At 41.2% G+C, this 19,646-nt stretch overlaps 1 protein-coding gene across 1 annotated transcript in view; it reads left to right on the plus strand.

Moving 5' to 3' along the window:
* Positions 1–16,538, plus strand: part of KCNK17 (potassium channel, subfamily K, member 17) — a 25,373-nt gene extending 8,835 nt beyond the window's left edge. The window contains 4 exon segments of the mRNA XM_010581123.1: positions 4,203–4,317; positions 12,301–12,467; positions 13,033–13,201; positions 16,243–16,538. Of these exon segments, the coding sequence (XP_010579425.1) occupies positions 4,203–4,317; positions 12,301–12,467; positions 13,033–13,201; positions 16,243–16,538 (747 nt within the window).
* Positions 16,539–19,646: the final 3,108 nt, after the last annotated feature.

Genomic DNA, 19,646 nt, shown 5'->3' on the forward strand with positions numbered 1-19,646 from the left:
ATACCTGCTTTTGAACACCTCATTTGAGGTGTGACTTCTACTAGGTGCCTTTTAATGCATTAGGTTTTGGAGCAGATACTGTACAAATGACTAGCCTAATTAAGAGAAAAAGAAAAACCCCTAGCATTTCAGGTCAAAATCAGTGTAATGCAAAAAAAATTTCTCTGGTTCTCAGAAAGGCAGCTAAGGCAACTACACAGATGTGACCCAACATGTATGATTCAGTTCCTCTTCAGTAAATTTGGAACCTACAGGCCAAAATATACTTCATGTTTTTCTGAAAATTATCAGCAGAGACATATCACTGACTCTTCAATGGGAAAGCAAGGATAATTCAGCTGTTCTGTTAGAGTGTTTATTAGCTGGGTTTTTCCAGTGTTTTGTCAAAAATGATAAACCACTTTTCATTTTTCTCTGAAAAAAAGCACTAGCCAAAGTAAGTGGTCTAGAGGAACATCTTAAATTAGGGAAAGTATACACTGATGTCTTCCTTAATGCTCTGTCAGCCTTCAGGAGTTTGCAATCTAACATCTTCCTGTGCCAGAAGTAATTTTAATTTCTGTGTATTAATAGCTATCAACAGATTTCTTGTTTATGAATCTGCCTCTATGGGCACAGCTGTAGGAAGGCAAGCTCCGTTAGTTCTAATGTTCTCAGGAGTATCAATCCTTAATTTTCTATCATTATTGTTGCTGTGTCAAAGGTTGATTCTAGATACTATAAAAAAAACATTTTTTACTTAAAGATACCAGCTTTTTTTTTTATTGCCACCCTTTACGAATCTTCCACTTTAAGAATGTGTTGTGGTTTAACCCTAGCTGGCAACTAAGCACCATGCAGCCACTTGCTCAGTGGGCCCCAACAGGAGGATGGGGGAGAGAATTGGGGGGTGGGGGGGGGAATAAAACTCATGGGCTGAGATAAAGACAGTTTAATAAGACAAAAAAAGAAGAAAATCATAATAATGGTAATAATAATGATGATAATAAAATAATTAAAATATACAAAACAAGTGATACACTCTACTGTTACTCACCAACCGATGCCCAGCTAGTTCCTGAGCAGTGGCACCTGGCCAGCTTTCCCTCCAGTTTGTATACTGAGCATGATGTCACATGGTATGGAATACCCCTTTGGCCAGTTTGGGTCAACTGTCCTGGCTGTGTCCCCTCCCAACTTCTTGTGCCCCTCCAGCCTTCTTGCTGGCTGGGCAGGAAAGGCTGAAAAGTCCTTGACTTAGTGTAAACAGTACTTAGTAACAACTAAATACATCAGTGTGTTATCGACATTTTTCTCATACTCAATCCAAAACATAGCACTATACCAGCTACTAGGAAGAAAATTAACTCTATCCCAGCCAAAACCAGGACAGGATGGCATCAGTAGCTCTTTCTTCCTAATAGTAATGAACTTGAAGTTTCTCCGGGAAGTGTCTGTTTACTTAAGTGGCTTTGATTTGTATGAGTATTCAGTGGTCCTCATAGCTGGCTGTGACAGGTGCTGTGGGCCTAATGGTTAATGATGTTATCTGGATGTTTGATAACAAGATTTAACAAAGAAATGCTTAGCCAGAGGCTTACTGCTGAAGGGTCTTGAAGACCTACCCCAAACATGCTAAGTGCCTTAGTCCTAGAAAGGAAAACAGCTGGCAGCTGCAAGCTCAGTGCTTGCTCTTTGCCAATGAGTAATAGTTACATGGTACCTTCCTTCCCATCTAGATGAGTGCAGGATCATCATGCTGTTAGTGCAAATACTTTAGCCTATCTGTAGGCTCTTAAGACAAATGCTGTATGTAGTAGCATCACCTCAGGGAAAGTTAAGATGACTACTCTGAGACACTGTGCTGTTATAAATCACTGCAAAGCTAGCATGGGTGCTCACAACTGCTTGGTCTCTTGGTCCCAAACTATGCATAACGGAAGTGGTGCAATGATGTGAAATTAAACGTTTAATGACTTGGTTACTGCTGCTTGCTTCTCGCATAATGTCTTGGACAGGCTGCTTATTTCCCCTTTCTGCATGAAGAAATTTCCATTTCTTTGGGCCGATTCAGCCACAGTTTCTTACAATCCTCTCTGGTTCTTAAGTGTTTCTGGCTTTAAAAACGATGTTGTATATAATATTGTCAACTGAGCTTATATCAGCAGGACATCACTCAGGAGAATGGACAACAAATATGCTGCATGTGTAGGTTTTTTGAGTCTATCTGATCAAGCTGATAATAAATTTATATGAGAGTTGGGCTGTTGCTGTTTTACTTCTTATAACTGCAGAGATCACAGGCTACAGAAGGAAAGTTTGAGAGAATAACAAGGCTTTTAGTTTCAAATTTAACCCCTGGTTTCTGGAGGGGAAAAAATACAGGTCATCTGTATAAATATCTAGTGTCTCCCTTGCCATGTGGTTTAGTCTGGGAGTTATTTTATGTTAATGGAGACTGTGATACCCAACTAGACCGTTGTCTGCAGAACTTCTTACAAATCTTGAACCTGAGGTCAAGTATTGTCAGAGATCAAGAGCAGAGAAAGGTCAGAGCCTGCATCCCATACAACCTGACAAACTTTAATGCAGATACCAGCCCTGGAAGAAGGGGGCGGGTGGGTGGGTGGGATTACATACAACTATTCAAAACAAATCCTGCTGTAGGCTTCCTGACACAAACTTTTTTCTCTCTTTTTTTTTTTTGGGGGGGGGGGGGGGGGGGGGCTCGATTCTTTCATGTCAGTTATGCTTCATACTGATTCTTTCTGTGAGTTGCTCAAGTTATGGCAACAGTTCACAGAAGGAAGCATAATATAATATAGCATCTGGTCCTTAGCCCTTTTCAGCACAAGGGCTCTCTGCTCTGTCTTGTGCAGAGAAGAGCATGTTATCAGACTTTAATAGATTATGTGACCCTGAATGGTTTAAATTGCCTTGAGTTATGAGTAAATGAAGATATTTCTGACAATGCAACTATCAAACGGTGTTTCTCACTTGAAAAACTACATACTCTGAGCTGCTCCTTGTTCTTAGTGTGAGAACTAGTAGCTCTGAAGAAAAAGAGATAATGGTCCTTGTAGTTAAGCTGCTGCTTGGACTCTGGAAACTGTTTTTAATTCACAGCCCTGTATAGTATTATATAAATCATTTACAGCATGTTACATCAGTAAAATGGGACAAAGCTTTGCTTTGCAGGCTTGAAGTGTTGGTTTGCTCGATGAATGTATAAACTACAACTTTGTAAAACCCACAACTGATGCAAATCTAACCTGAGAGTGATTCCTTTTATTATCAATGGTGAAAGCTTTATCAGTAGCCTTATTGTTAGGATAGGGATAGTATTATTTGGTATCTGGATGTCTTTCTCAGTAGTGATGAATTTATGTATTCTTGGCTACACTTTGCATTCAAGGATTATCAACTCTCAAGGATTCTTGGTCAGTGGGTGTGAAATGTTTATTGTATGTGCTGTGATTAACGTTGTTTTGGACACAACTTAGTTCAATGTCATTAATTTTATTAGTATGAGAAGGTATAGTCAGATGTGGGTACTGTTAAGACATCTAATATCTTATTTTGGCATTACTGCACACTTCAGCATAGTGACTTCTGAGTCTTTCCCAGGTGGATTGAACAGAATCAGGCATCATAATAATCTAATCCATTTATTCATACTTATAGTTCTGATGCGGAGACATATTGCCCGATACTAGTAGACTAGCCATCCTGTGTAGTCTCCATCTCCTACATCACGCCATATACACTCCTCTCCATTATTGGTGAGGGATCTGTGTCATTTACATGTGCATGTATATTTGCTGCTCTGGTACTTCTGTTGTCAGAATATCCCATCTGGAAACACTTTCTTTTCCTAATGAATATGTCATAAGGCAGGCTTAATAACTATCTGGCTAAGCTTTCTCTAGGTAGTTCTTGTTCTCCAATGTCTTCCACATTTACCTGTATGATCTACCATGTGCATGTGCAACTCTCTTTTATTCTGTAGATGCTCTTTCCTTAGAACCAATATGCTGGCTTTTGGCTTTTCTGACCTCTCAGCTCTTTGGTCTCTAAGGCACAGGATATCCCCTATTAAAAGGGAAGCAACAGAGTCGGAAGTAGTTGTAGTTTGTGACTTTACCAGCCAGCACTGGAAATGCTGGTCACATGAACTTGCCACAAGGGGGTTTGTGGGATCTCAAATTATTGTCTCTTTGCAGGGCATCATCCAAGCCTACAAGAGTGGCATAACCCTCCAGTGAAACACCACTAGCCTGGGCAGGTGGGACTTTAGTGGGTCTTTCTTCTTCTCCGTCTCTGCAATAACAACCATTGGTAAGAGTTCCCTGCTTGCAGGGCTGCCTCATGGGTGGGAGAGGAGTGGGAATGAGGACCTGTACTATCAGATGCTGCTCCAGCCCTATGGGGCTTCGTGTAGCTTGTCTATATCATGCAATAGGTAAGCACCTATAAACCTAGCCCTAGAAAGCCTTTGTCAGTGCTAGCACAGTAATGATCTCTAACTAATCAGATACAGGTATAATTAGCTCAGTAGATATCCCTACTAAGTTACGCAGCTTTTGGGGCCTGACCTTCACAGTGCTGCACTGCCTGTACTTTCCCAGGCCTAGTGCTCTCTGAGAGGTCTGAGGTGAATTGTGCATTGAAATGAACTTCTCCTGTTATAAGGAGAGGGGATGATTTTGAAAAACTCTTAATATTGGCTGTTGAATCTTTGGAAACTATATTTATGAATTATTCCTTCTTATTACTCCCTGTATTGGATGAGGACCTGCTTGTTTAGGTGACAGTCGAGTAGCTGGATTAATGAAACAATTCAATTGAGTCAGGTTTCAACAAATTAGTAATGCAAAGACATGAAGGAATGATGGAAATAAGCGGGGGGGAGAACAGAAACAATAAAAAGTATTTAGGTACAGTGTTACTTAAGGCAGGTGCTATTAATTATTGTCAGTGCATGTCCCCAGTCCCCAAAACCGTTAATAACTCGCCCTGATGTCTTTTTCTTACTGTGTGACTCAGTATTATAAAATCCATGGGGGTAGAGTATGTGGAGAGATGGTCGCTGAATACCAAAAAACCCTCACAGGTTTCCTGATTTGTGTTGAATCTGTCAGCTCTCTTCAGTTTCAAGTACATTTTTAGATCAAGAATTTTCTTTGTGCACCCAGGTGTAGCATTCTTTTGATTTCCTTGATCGTTATTGAAGAGAGATTGACTTCAGCATATTAAGACCCCAAACAAGTGCTGAGAGGGAGAAAGAAGGGATGGTTTTTTTACCGAGAGGTCGGGGGGCTCACCTCCCTGTGACTCAGTACATCTTTCTGCTCTTTTGCACGTGTAGTGTTCTGGCTGGGAACTACGTTTGGTGTGTTGTGCTATCTGGTACGGGTTGTACCAGATGATGGCAGTGGAGGCTCATTAGACAGGACTACACAGGCTGTGGGTTTCCAGCGAAGAGCCTGGGCAGTTCCTTCCAGCCTTTGGTACAAAGCAGCTTGCTTTGCCTCAGGAGTTGATCCTCATCGCTTTCTGAGCTGTCAGAGTGACTCTGTTTTACCACAACCAATTTAAGTTAACGACATTCAAGAAGAATCAAATTTGTCATGTTAAAATATAAGGGGGTTTTGTGACGTTGGCAGAGATCTAGACTAAATGTTTCTGGCTGTTACTCCATGAAAGCTTAAGCTACTTTTTCGTTTTTATTTAAGTAAACTCCTTGCCCTGAAGGTGGGAGGGGGTGGGTGAGGAATGACTTGATAGCAGGGGGCAAATATAAAAAGCTGTAGTATTTTGTTCTTTTTATCTCATTCTTTTAAAGCTGATGCTGTGACTTTAGGGACTTGTTCATGATTTTTCAATTGTGGAGTTGAGAATGCTGTACAAGTCACCTCTCTGCAGAGAATTTCAGACAACTGGGTCCTTGATTTTGCTTTTTCAAGTTAAATTGTTAATTGCATACAGGTTAGGGTCTTAATACTCTGTTGATAACAGTATGTTGTAGAAGACGAAAATACAGATAGCCTCACAGAGCCTTGCCTTGAGCCTGTTACGAATCCTCTTTCTTTATGCATGTTCTTGAGACAGTGGGTGGTGCAGCCTCATTGATGCAGACATCACTACATGACTGAGAAGGATAATTGATGATGTCAAGTAAAGAGACAAGGTCCTTTCCAGAGAACTCAATGAAGTTTAGAGGAGTGACTTCACAGTAGGAAGCTTCATGTACAAGGCATGGCTATGGGGTAAATGACACAATTGGGAAGGTTTTTTGAGAAGGGTTTGTTGAGGATTTTGTGCCTTATGTGGTAAGGAAGAGCTTATCCCAGGCTGTGGTATGGAACCATTGAAAGCAGGTCCAGCTTCACAAGGCTGAGATTTTTGGCCAATCTCATAATCTGAATGGAACTGCATTTATAACTTTTGATCATGTGGGATGGGCAGCCCTGGCCTTCTGCTGATTCCTTCTTCCCACTGTTATACTTCTGTGCTTTCTTCATTGCTGTCTTTTCCATGTCATGTCATCCCAGATCTTGTATGTTACCGCATTTTCTGCAGATGTTTCCATAGGAACCCTCTCTAATGCCTTGAAGAGTCATCTTCAGAGTTCCTTTAGAGCTATAGTACTAAACACGATTAAAGAAAGAGAAGCTAACTTGCTGCTGGTTTTATCTCTCAGATGTCTTCATCCCCTGCTGACACAAAGTCTTTTCTTCTTGTCTTCACTCTCTTCCTAGTTATTTTGGGCTAACAGGGTAGAGGTCAAAGCAAGTTCAAAGTGGGGCACGAGGTGAAAGTTCCTAAAGTCAAATGACTATGGGGTGGTGTAATTTCAGAGAAGGTGCTAGGGAAAGGATTTGTGATGAGACTGAGGTTGTCTGTGCTAGCCTAAGAATAGAAGGAAGTATTGTCCTCTCTAGCCTGAATGTCCACCTTTCTTGAGTGGATGGATGTCATTACCTAGTGCTGCCTTCCCATTTTCTGGTGGCAAAGCTAAGTACTCATTTGTATGAATTTCAAAGGTCCTTTTTTAAACATAAAGTAGGGCAAGTAAACCATCTCATGGTGAAGAAAGGAAGGAAGGGGAAAACCTTCCTCCTGTCCTTCCCTTCTCTGGTTAACACAGTATAGTAGCTCCTAACAGCAATCCCCCAAAGGATTGGGGGTTAGCAAAGAGGCAAGGAGCAGGCTATTGAGTGAGGGGTGGTATTTGTTACATTACAGACATTTTATTATGTTGCCACAGATGATTCCTATGGGGGGAAAAAACAACAGCTAGTTCAGGGCTGTGAAGTCCTGGCAGTGTAGGGCTTTGGGCCAGCAAGAGTTTCTAAGATTTTGAGCCTCTGTAGTTCTGCTCAGCCTGTGGTGGAGCTGCTCAGAAATGGCCAGGCTTCTGCCCATTGCTGGCTGATGTTCCACTGGGAAATCCAGTTAAAGCAACTTGATGTCTCGAAGCAGTTAAAACATGGAATAACAGCCTAGGGCCACTTTCACATTTGAATCCTCTATGAACCTCAGGTTTGTGTAGGGGAGTTTTCTGCTGAAGAGTCCCACACCTTTGATACGTTGATCTTTTCCCTGCTCTGTGGCAGCTGGCAGAGCTGCTCTACAGGCTTGGCCAAGTGGGATGTGGCACAATGGTCCATGGGAGGTCACTGGTGGATGTGGGGACAGCACTCACAGTAACATCCTCTGAGCTGTCTCCTGAGCACTGACAAATTTGGTCTGCTTTCCTCCATCTCATTCTTTCGAGACTAAGCCTGCTATACAGCTTCCAGTGTATACACAGTACAAATATAACAAAAAGAAGATGACTGCAATACTCATCCCAAGCATTTTTCTGGCCTTTCACTCACTGAAGGAGCGTGCAACTAAATTTTGCTGTTGCCTGGAACTTCATAGGGCTTAAAATAGTTAAATAACTCTGTTCAAATGTGTTTTTCAGTCTACCACCCTTAGTTATTGGTCTGTACTTCATCACAGCACCAGCTAAAATGAATAGTGATGGACACCTCCAACACACACTCTGGTTCAACCTGCCAGGGTCCCAATGAGAGTGTTCTGAGCTCAATGGCTGTATCCAGCTGACAAGTGTATCCTGCACTTAGAGCAGACTTGGTGAGTGTAGTGTGAAATCTCACAAGAAGCTTGAGAAGCCAAGCAGGTTCATTTGGTATATGTAGCTAGTGCTCACAGAGACATTTGAAAGAATGAGTGAGGATAGGAACCCCCGACTTGCTGATGTTCAGTTGAATGTAGGTGGTATCAGGTTTCCTGGTACCTCAGAAGGTCTCTAGTGCAACCTTCTGCTTAAAGCAGTCAGCTATGAGGTCAGCCCAGGTTACTGAGGGCTTTATCAGGGACACATTTCAGATAAGCTGGGCCCATTTTCAGGAACCAAATGAACACATCCTAAGGCTGTGTGAGTAATCAATAACTTTGGGGGTTTTTCTCCTAGTTTGTCTGCTGTATTATAAGAAGACATCTTTTCCATCTAAACTGAATTTGAGTATTTTTATTTTTCTTATTGCAACATTGGAATTCATCATGAACAAAAACTTTCATTTAGCCCAGATTAAAATATTCAGGTTACTTGTAGGGAGCACAAAGGAAAGAAAAGTTTAGATCTTCTGAAAAGTATTGGAGGAGGAGCTGGTGGTGGAAGCAGCTCGGTGGTTCAAGCACTCCCTGAGGGTGTAGGAGACCAGTATGCAATTTCCTCCTGTGCCTGGGAGAGCAGGATTGTAGCTCACTGGAGACCACCCCACCTGCGAAGTGGAGCATCTTTCTCTGAGTATTTAAATGTGTAATGCAAAATAAAATAATTCTAGCACTGGCACTCCTTGCTGAACTGCCCAGTGGCTCTGTAGATCAGACACTTGTGTGTGAGGCAAGACACCTGGCTCCCAGGCTTTGCTGAGTGTCTGGGTGTTCAAAGCAAAATACTGTCAATAAGAACGTTCTGTAAATTTGGGATTAGGTCATTCCTGTGGGAAGTGATGGCTTGTATCCACTCAGGTAGGAGAAAGAATTAAACCAAATCTCCCCAAAAATGTGTTTGAATACTCAAACAACTGCTGGTAAAGTTTACAGGTTAGAGAAGTGACTCTTCCTCCAGCTTTTTTTTTTTTTTTAAATCCTTCCCCACCCCACCCCACCCAGCTGAAATTATTTGGTGAATTTGCAGATGTTTTTCAGTCTATGAAAGACACATATTTTTGTTCTAAGCACTTTTTGTTTAAAATACTCTTTTACCTCTGGGCAGTGAGAATGGGAGTCAAACAAACCTTCCATTGTGGGTAGCAGGAAGTTGCAGTTGCCGCAGCTGAACTGGAGGCACTGCAGGTAGGATACTGTCTTGTGAATGAAGAGATCTTTTATTGATCATCTGTTAATCACACACCAGTCTACTCCTCTTAGCAAGTCTGCAGAGCCTCTGAATCCCTTATTTACAGGAATGTGAAGGGCAAGCAGGAAAACAAAGCTGAATTTACTTAATATGTGTAACAGAAGCACATAAGTGAAGCATGTGGAAATGAACATTTGGAAATAAGACCACTCATTTTGCTGCTTCTAAGGAAGATTAAGTTACGTTGCACTTTATTTCAAAATGAGGGAAGCTATACAGGCAGTTACTTAATCCAGCTGCTTCATTGAAAATGCTTACGCTTTGACCTTTATGTAGTTTTTGGTGAGCATCCCTCAGTGTCTCTTGGCACAGGCACGTACCAGGTGACATCCCAGTAGCAGCCTTATGAGGGAAGTGACACAGCTGCTAGTGTAGTTTGTCTTGGTCTTTGAACTTGGTTCAGATCTTCTAATGTATAAGACACCACTTAGCCTCATTCCATTTACTGAAGAGGGTAAGTCCCAATTACCCATTCCTGCTTGAGTTTTATAACAATTGATGTTTATATACAAGTAGGTTGGCATCTCCTTGTCTAGTCCAAAGGCAAGGGTGTGTCATCAGCCAGACATAAATTGCCAGCCACTTTGCATAATCTAAAGTCTCCTGGGCTGTTTGATTAAACTTTGTATCCTGTGTAAAAAGCTACTGGGACGTGGCTTTTTGGTGTATTTACAGCAACTACTCACCAAGTCTTCAGGAAATCGTCTTGAGCTGCTGAGCCCAAGGGAAAAGGGACCCAGATAAATTATATGCAAAGCAGATGTAGTGTTTGGTGTGCTGGGCTTACTGTACACATTGGAGCTTCTTACATTATTGAATTTGCTGCTCTAAATTACATGCAATGTACAGCTTAACCTTAGATGCTCTCCAGTCAGCACTATGTAGGGTCCCCAAAACCCTGAAGGCTGCTGTGCTTCACAGAGTGGGCTGAGATCATGGACATTTCTTTCTCTCTTATCTGATGTTTTTCTTCAGGGACTGGATAACCTGGAAAGCTATGGGAAAAAGAACTGCCTAAGGCATTACATAGTCTTTTTAAACTTGATATAGAAGGGGAATAAGGAAAAAAAAAAAAACAAACCAAAAAACCTTGGGAATGACTGACCATAAATGTATGTGACTCATGTTCAGACTCCAGCCTTACAGTAAGCGTAGGAATTAAGCACTGGAATTAAGGCTGCTCTACAGTCTTAGTTTAGCCACTTTGACTGTATCTCAAAACAACCTCTAGCTACATAACGGCATCTGATTTTTTCTGGGAGATGCTCTTCCCCCTCCCAGGGACAGGCTGCTGGGGCCATTGTTTTGGAGGTATATTGTATGTTGCCACATAAATTAAACCCAGGGGCTCACAAGTCATTCAAGCCTAAAATTGTTGAGGGAAAGTCCTCCAGGTAGTAAAATTTTGAATTTGTGGGGGTAAGAGTGAGATGAAAAGACAGCCTATATAAATGCTGTGAAATTGTTTGCTGCCAGACCTTTTTCTGGGGGTAGTTTGCCAGTGCATGTGCACAATTAACTGTTTGCAGAGTTGTCCGCGGTGAGAGATTTTTGTCAGCACAAAAGTTGACACTGAACGCCTAGATATCCCAAGCTCAGAGTTACACACCTTTCTACGTTGTTGGTCGGTGGCTTACTACAGCTGGTGTGGGACAGAGGTTAGTGAAGAAATGGGTACTCCATCTAGTCAACCATGGATATTTGCACTCTCACTTATGTACAGAGCTCAGCCTTTAGACTTCCCCCTCCTGAGGGCTGCTCACTTGCCCTGGGGCTACGCCTCCTACAAGCGTGGTAGCAAGGCGTCAGTGGTGGGAGCACCTCTGTGCTTGCACTGCGTCAACAGTTGGCTGTTGCTGGGACGGGGTATCATTATTTGTGGTGAAAAGATAAGCTTTGCCAGGTTATGTCCATCTTGTATATGGACAAATCTCTAATGAGTGGAAGTGATTTTGAAATGTAGCCAAGACTATAGGTCTTTGACTGGCTAAGTCACTGTTGAAATGCTTGTCATGTGCTAGTCCTTCCCCTGTTTTAAAAACATCCTGTGTAGTAAACCAAAGTTAAATCTGACTTTCCTGTGGCATAAACCACTTGAAATTACAGAATTGCAAGCCTGCAAATTTACAGGACATTTTTAAAAGAAAATGTGGGGAATAAAGACAAATATTGCAGCAGTGATGTTGAAGCCATGATGATGTAAGGATACAAGCAAGGCTGTGCTTGCAGGGCAGTACCTTTTATTAGACCAGTTTATATGATTAGAAGAAAAAGGTAAAATTTCAAACATTTTTTTTCTTTAGGTCTGAAATTGAAGCATTTTATTCAAGTTAAATATAATTTCTCTGGGTTTATTGACTCTAGGCAAATTTTTTGACAATTTAAGCTTAAAGTGTATTTGGTTCTTGTGGCGCGAGAGGAGTATAAGCAAAGAGGAAGTGTTAAGTTCACTAGTCCTGTGGGACAAAGGTAGAAAAAACTTGTTGTTAATTAAAACACTACTGTTGTGATTCAGAGACCATCTGATATCCATGCAGGATCATTTACCAGCAAACCCCATCCCAACAATGCCTACAAAGACTGAACTAAATGGAAGTTTTGCATTTACATCAGATCCCAGCCAGGACAGTGGGTAGGGAAGAGGAAATTCACTGGTAAATGGAAAAGGAACTAAACAAAATCAGCAGGGAAAGAAATGTTATTTTCCAGCCTACAATAGGATATGACAAACAATGGATGTAGCTTACAGTTATTTATGAAAAAGGTCCTTTTGGAGCAGTGACGTTCTCATCTAACTTTTGTAGAAGATGGAGGTTCACCCCTCCAGGGGAGGAGGGCAAGCAGAGAATATGTTCGATTTAACACCTCATTCCTTCCCTGCTTAGGCTATGGGAACCTGAGCCCCAGCACTGCGGCTGGTCGAATCTTCTGCATCTTGTTTGCACTCTTTGGAATCCCCTTGAACCTTGTAGTCCTGAATGAAATTGGGCAGCTAATGCTGTTGGGGGTTCAGCATTGTGCCCGTCGCCTAGAAGAGGTGTTTCACAGACAGGTAAGCAATGTGGACAGATATGCCTTACCCTCAAGTTCAGGAAAGAAAAGACAGAAATGGCATTGTCTGGTATTTGGGATCCTCTGACTAACAAGGACAGCCTGCCTACCTATTTGGCCAAAAAGACAATAATACACAGGAATAACTGGAAGCAAATAAATTTAGTTTATGACAGCTCTATGAGGTGTCAGATAAGGTTGTTTATTAATTGAGGGAACTTCTGTGATGAATGGCTTCCCCTACAGCAGCAGAAGTGCCAGAGCCTCAGAGTGATGCACAGTCCTAGAATATCTGGTCTGTTTATTATCAGTCATAGTTAGAATTGCATGTGTAAGTTACATGGGAACATTGTGGAATAGGCTTTAAACTGGTATGAATTTAGGACTCGCGAAGGTGATGCCCAGTTTGTGTTGACTGGGAGAGCCACACTGTTTATTCTAGTGGAATGTCGTGAATGTTTGTGTGGTTTTTATGGAGTCCAGCATCATCTTCAACCAGAAACTGAGCTGGGCTTTCCCTGCCACCCTTCTTGTGACAGTCTCTTCCTTTTTTTCTGTTTTACTAGAAAAAAGCTTCCCTCCTGATTAAGACCTGTGCACTGGTAACTGGTTTGTTATTGTTCCTCCTGCTACCTCCCTTGTTGTTCTCTGACAAAGAAGGCTGGTCTTATGAAGAAGGCTTCTACTATTCCTTCATTACCCTCAGTGCTATAGGGTTTGGAGATTATGTGGTTGGTGAGTAGTTCACATTTCATTGCTTTCACCTACTAAACATCAAAGCCAAATGTGTGGCGTATGAAGCTCCCAACTTGGCTGTTTTAAACCACTAGCAATCCACAGACCTGGTGATAAATATGTTGTGGTAAGCATTTGACAGGTTGGAGAAGACATGATTTCTGAGACAGTAATGCTACCTGTGGAAGAGCAAAGAAATCGTTTCCCAGACAATGAGTAATCTTCCAGCATTCAGGTGATCTGTCCCCTGAATGACTACAACACCAGACGGGAGTGCTATGCTTTTAACCACAGCAGTCGCTGGTGGTGTGCTTGGTGTGCTCCAGTGCATCAGCAGTGACTAGTTTTAAGCAGATGCTACTCTGCATCATCGTTAACAGACAGTGACCATTTCCTCTGTCAAACCCCCAGAGAACTGCTTTCTAAAAGGCAGCTTAAGTCATTTAGGTGTAGACTGTCAGGCACCAGGCACAGCCTAGTTTTGGTTGCCAAAACCCTTTGCCAGAGGAAATGGGTTTGGACCCATGCCCGATGCATTTGCTGAAACACAGGACACACCTTTTTGATAAAGACTTTCTCATTAAAAACAAATTGATTATAGAAACACACGCACCCTTGAATCCCTGGGAGACAGAAAGACTAAACCATCTTATTACAGATCCTTTCTTTTCTTTTCTTTGTAGTGCTTGCTTGATGCTTGGACAACTTAATGGGGGTTACCTTAGGACTTGTCTATAATGCATCAAAGTTATGACTAGAGCTTGTGTAGGCATGCTTAAATGAGCTGGAATCAAGTTAGCTTGTGTGTAAGGGTAGCCAGATGGAGCTTAACAAAAGCTAGCCAGTTCAGCATTTTCCCACGCTGATTTTATAGATGATGCTGAACTCTGTGCTGTGGCAGCTTTAGTTTTCTCAGTTTCTGATAACTAATTTTGAAGCTCTTCACTAGTGTACCTCCCACTTCCAGGCATACCTTCAGCTGTGTGGTACCTTTGTAACAGGCATACCACCATAGATACACTAGGTTCAGTATGGGAATATGTCAGTGACCTGTGGTATATAGAAGCAAACCATTTTGGCCTTAAAATAGTGTGTTTGTGGTTTATGTCTCAACATAAAAATAATCAGGGTCAGGGCATGGGTTCAAGTGACTGTCACTATTTTGTGACTGTTATGCTGTTTCCCCAATAGTGTGATCCCTGGCGCTGTTCTGGACCAGGTAAATTCTGGGGGATATCACGTGCCAGGAGTGGTGCTTGATGTTCACTTTGGACACAGCTGCTCTGTTTTGGGGGAAATATACGCCAGGCTATGGCACTTGGATTTGAAGTCACAGAGAGGTCCCTAGCCTGTTTTATTTAGTAATGTTGATGTAGCTTCTCTTACTGGCCCTGAAATCTGATATTTTACAAACTCAGTAAGCTGTTCTATTGTACACAGGGTGCCATGTAGATTCTAAACTGCTTCTGATCTTCTTATCCCTGAGACTGTACTTATCGGATGGTCTCTGTGGATAAAACATTCTCCTTGGAAGCCTCAAATAGCCCTTCCCTCTTGTTTTCATTTATTGTTTAGAAGCAAACAATTTTTAAACCTTTGAGTTTAGCATCGGTGAAAGGTGCTTGTTTGAAGGATGAATATAATACGCTTCCTGGTTGAAGTTCACCTTGATGTAGAAAGCTAGCCCAAAGAGTAGTTACCACAGAAGTGGTTGGTAGCTCACAAATATTTACCAGTGGCTTAGTGACAACCTCAAAATGTCTTGTGGTCCCATTATACTGAAAACACATACAATGTGTATTATGTAATATATAATAATACCAAGTAAACAGATGTAAAGGATTGGCTGTTTAATATGGCTCCACTGACCAGTTACTACTTATCACAATCTTGTAGACAGTAACAGTTCATGGACCACTATTTGGGAACTGCTAGTCTGTGCAGGTAATCACAGGACAGTATTCCTACATACAACCAGTCACAGATGATAAATACCTAAACACCTGCCTTTATGGAAGTCCCATTTCAACCCAGCCCTATGTGTACCTTTCATTGGAACATGGTGTGGAGAGTGGCCTCCAAGTTCATGGAGGTACCACCTCAGACATATTAATTCCTCACACTCTGTCCTGACAGTATCAGGTGTTCTGTAGTATCTGCTGTGCTGTAGGTATTCAGTTACAAAGTGACAAACCTTCCTAAGGTAAGAAAACTAAATAATGAGACCTGAGAAGCAGTAGAGAAAAAGCCTATGCAAAAAATCTGCTGCCACTGATTTGTATTCTGTATGTTACCTGTGTTTGTAAGGGTACCCCAGCCTGCTTTACAGATACAGCCTGGTAACTTCATAGGGCTGAACTAATTCCTTTGCTTTGCCTGTTATTATTATTAATGTTACTACTGGCACTAAGCACGTAGAAGCCACTTTGCAGTAAACAGACCTGTGTGTTTGTGTATGGAAGCACAACCAAAAATACAGCTTTGCTCCAAAGGGATCACAAAGTACCTAGCTGAGCAACTGGACAGAGGTGGCATAGTTTCAAGCTGTCTTCTAAGGCTTGGTTGTTCTTAGGGGTTTTAGGACTGCTCAGGCCCCTTCCCTCCCACTCTTAGAGACTAACTCACTCACTTATATCTGGCTTAACAAGATACATGCACCACTACATAAAACCCACTTAGCTCTGTGCCGGCAGGGGACCCCTGTTACATACTAATACAATATTGTGATGCTGAGTGGCAAGTAGAGAAATGAAACTATACGCTTAAATGTGAATAATTTCACTTTGACATAGATTTAATTTGGGATTTATTTTTCTTACGGGTAATCTTCAGAATTCCTAGGGAGTTCTAGGCTGTTGCTTACACATCATAAAACATACCTGCTTACAACATCTGTTCACATGCTAAGTAGATGGCATACCTGTTTTATATAGAAATCACTAATATTAGGTCATATTTCCACTGTCTTTGCTTTACATGTGATGTCTCCTTTGAAGCACTCTTGATCCAATCGAGAAATGTTTTGGGTGATTCTCTTGTAGGGATGAACCCAGACCACACCTATCCAGGCTGGTACAAGAATGTAATCTCTCTGTGGATCCTCTTTGGGATGGCCTGGCTAGCACTGGTTATCAAATTTTGCATCAACTTTCTAGAAAGCTCCAGTGACTTCTGTCAGTGCAACAAGAAGAGCACAGAGATGGCAGAAGACTTAATGGATGGCAACAAAAATAGTATGACAGGACTTCATAATGTGGAGATCTGCAATGACAAAGACACAAAACCAAAAGGACCAGATGAATCTCACACCTACACAGCTCCTACAGAAGCACTCTAGGGAAGAAACATATCCTTGGTGTCTCTTAGGTTTTAGTGCACCAGAGATGCACCACTTAGAAATGTGGGAATGGAGCTGCCCTGATGTTCACATGGATGAAAGCTTGCTTATTGAACTTGAAATACTTCTGTTCTGAATTAAGTGATGTCAACAAAATGTTTCATTTGCAGCACCACCAAGAATTACCAACAGGACTCTTAGCCAAAAGTAGATTTACAGAGATATTACCTACCCTCCCACCTCAATATATGAGGTAAACTTTGATATCTGTGCACAACACTAGCTGTTGTCCTTTTCTTTACATTGAAAGTTCTTGTAGCCTCTGATTGTAAGCACGGCATTTTGCAAATACCACAACTACAAAAGCAAGTGCCATTTAATGCTAGAAACAAATTGCATGCTGCTAGAAGACTTAATGAAAAGCACTAAACTTATCTGGCAGTCACTGCAAAGGTGCTCCATTACCTATATGCTTGTGCTTGCCAAAGGTGGTAACATGCTTTTGCTCTCTGATCATTAGTACATGGATGGCAATGAGGCAGGGGTTGTAAAGGTGCCTAATAGAAACAAATAATTAAATTTTTTAAAAGAAATTTCTACATCAGAGGTCCACTGATATTAAAAAGAGACTAGGTAGATAAGCTATTCCTTACTCCAGAACTTATGTAGTCTTATCCCACGTGAAGTATTACATAGACCAAATGTCATCAGCTAAATGTGATGGTTCATTTGGATAGATTTTTATTTTGCCACATCTTGAAAGCCAGAAAAGGAGGACTAGAGGCAGTTTTAAGCACCAGTGGTTCCAACATTATCCCGTGGCCAATGTTAATAAGGGCTACTTTAATCTAGAAACAGACTGAAGTATCTTCAACTGTGATCAAGACATGCTATTCTGATGAACTTCTCATGTCATATAAGTACAACTATCTTTTGATCTGTGGAATGCCAGACCTGCTTATTTGGCCTTTGTGTCAATCCTGAAACAGAACTGGTTTTTTTTAATTCCATTAAATTCTCAGAAATCTTTTGATAAATTATGCCATTTATAAAGATCCAACAGAGTCTAACTCCTGCTGCCATTTAAATACCCATATCTAATCTTCTCATTTTCTTATTCCTGTTGTGCTGCTTGCATCCTAGAGCATTAACTTTGAAAACTTGACCATAGTAGTAAACCAGAACAAAGCATTTGGGTGAGCCTTCAGCTGCTGTGTTCGACCAAGATTCCACATGGATGGTGGAGAAAAGACTGAAAACACAGTCTGTTGGAGTGCAGGACTCTGGAATTAGAAATATCCATAGCTGGATTCACAGAAATGCAGAAAGTGAAAAGTTTACAGTCTTCAGGAACAGAAGTTCTGGAACATGCATTGTGGAAAAGAGTATTTCCAGAGTAGGCCAGTCTGAGTGTTGATATATGGTAGAGCTCATTACAGGAGAAAATGCAGGAAAGGAATCTGCTGGATGAAATTTGGTCTGTCAACCTTTTGTCAGCCTTTTCATCACTGGCCTTTTGCCAACTCCATAGTAATAAATTATCTCTCAAATACTGTTTCAGTGGGCAGCAGAGATAAGAAAGGGAGGTAGTAGAAATCTCAGGTCATAGTTGGGAAACTGATGCAAAATAAATACATTTCAATTTTTGAACATTGGGTAACTTCTTTAGCAGCCTTTAGTATAAACTTTTCTGTTTCTTCTATGTTTTGTGTTATTTTTGCTGATGGATACACAATATAGGTTTTACTAAAGTTTATAATGGGCTAGCCTACAATAAGACCAAAGTGAATTTCTTTAAACCTAAGTGAATTACAATTCCACGGCATAAAATTGATGCATTTTTATGCATATCCTTTGCACCTTCTTTCAGGTGCAAAACTTAATAAATATAACTGTATTGTAAAATCTGGATGCACAGAAGGTAGTAGGAGTTTCTACTGTCAAAGCATGGGAATGACTATGCTAAATCTATTTCAACTTTAACTTGAAATGTCACAGGTTCTGGGAATTACTACCACCTCTGCTCTTTGAGAAGGTTTAACTTGAGAAGAGTTTCTTCTTTTCAATTTGAATGTCTATTATATTAATCACATCTAATTCATATTCCCATGTACTTGTAGTTGTGGATGAGGTTTTCAAAAGTGCCTTAGAGGTTTGGGCACCCTGGTCCCACTGAAGTGCAAACATAGCTGCATGCCTTAGGAGAGCTAATATATACTTCTGAAAGCTAAAAGGAAGAGGAGCTCTAGGAGTAGTCCTGAAAAAAAGAAAAACTAGTAATTCTTCATAGGTCTCGGTGCTTCCACTGTATGTGAGGGTTCAGCCACAAACCTAAGCATGTGGCTGGGTCTCAAGGTGACTCAATATCTGTCCCAGCAATCCTTGCTTATTCACCTCGTTCCGCAGCTGTGCTCTTGTATTACTCAGCAGCTCACAACCAGCAGAGTCCTGCCACTAACTGTCTGATACAGCATAATTTATGGGAGGCACATCTGAACTGCTTGCAAGCCACATGTAGCTCCAAAGCTGCAAGTTGCCTGGTTGGGTCTTGGATCACCTAAAAAAATATGAAGTGAGTCAAATACCATCTCTGCCTGGGTTCTCTGACTCCAAATTAGCATGTTGTCACTTATGAATACTCTTTTATTGACAGTTCCACAGCTAGCTTTTGATGTGGACAATAAATATTATTGTATCTAAGTCCTCACAAATGGCTGTGTCTCTAGTCTTTCTGTTCTTTATAAAGCTGTGTTGTGGTTAAATGACATGGATGAATTTGTTTCCAGAGGGATGAGAAGAAAGTGGAGTTTTGCAACATCATAAAAACATCATCACCAATGTGTCTACTCTACCAAAATATGAAAGGTTATCTGCTCAAGGGTAAAATAAAGACAACAAAAGCATGGTGCTGTTATCATTCTTGTCACAGCTGACTTGCAGTCTTCTGTAATCTGCATTGGAAAATTACAGATGCTCCTTGATTGTGTGGTGCATTTTGTTTTGTTTTGTTTTTTAAATAATGTCTCTTCCTGTTCAGATAAGTGTGCAGTTTCCATTAGTGCTTTTGGGTTAGAAATTCACTGCTCTTATTCTTCACAAGTTAATTCT

The sequence above is a fragment of the Haliaeetus leucocephalus genome, unplaced genomic scaffold, assembly GCF_000737465.1.
Source record: "Haliaeetus leucocephalus isolate CR32 unplaced genomic scaffold, Haliaeetus_leucocephalus-4.0 Scaffold752, whole genome shotgun sequence".
In the NCBI taxonomy this organism is placed as follows: Eukaryota; Metazoa; Chordata; class Aves; order Accipitriformes; family Accipitridae; genus Haliaeetus; species Haliaeetus leucocephalus.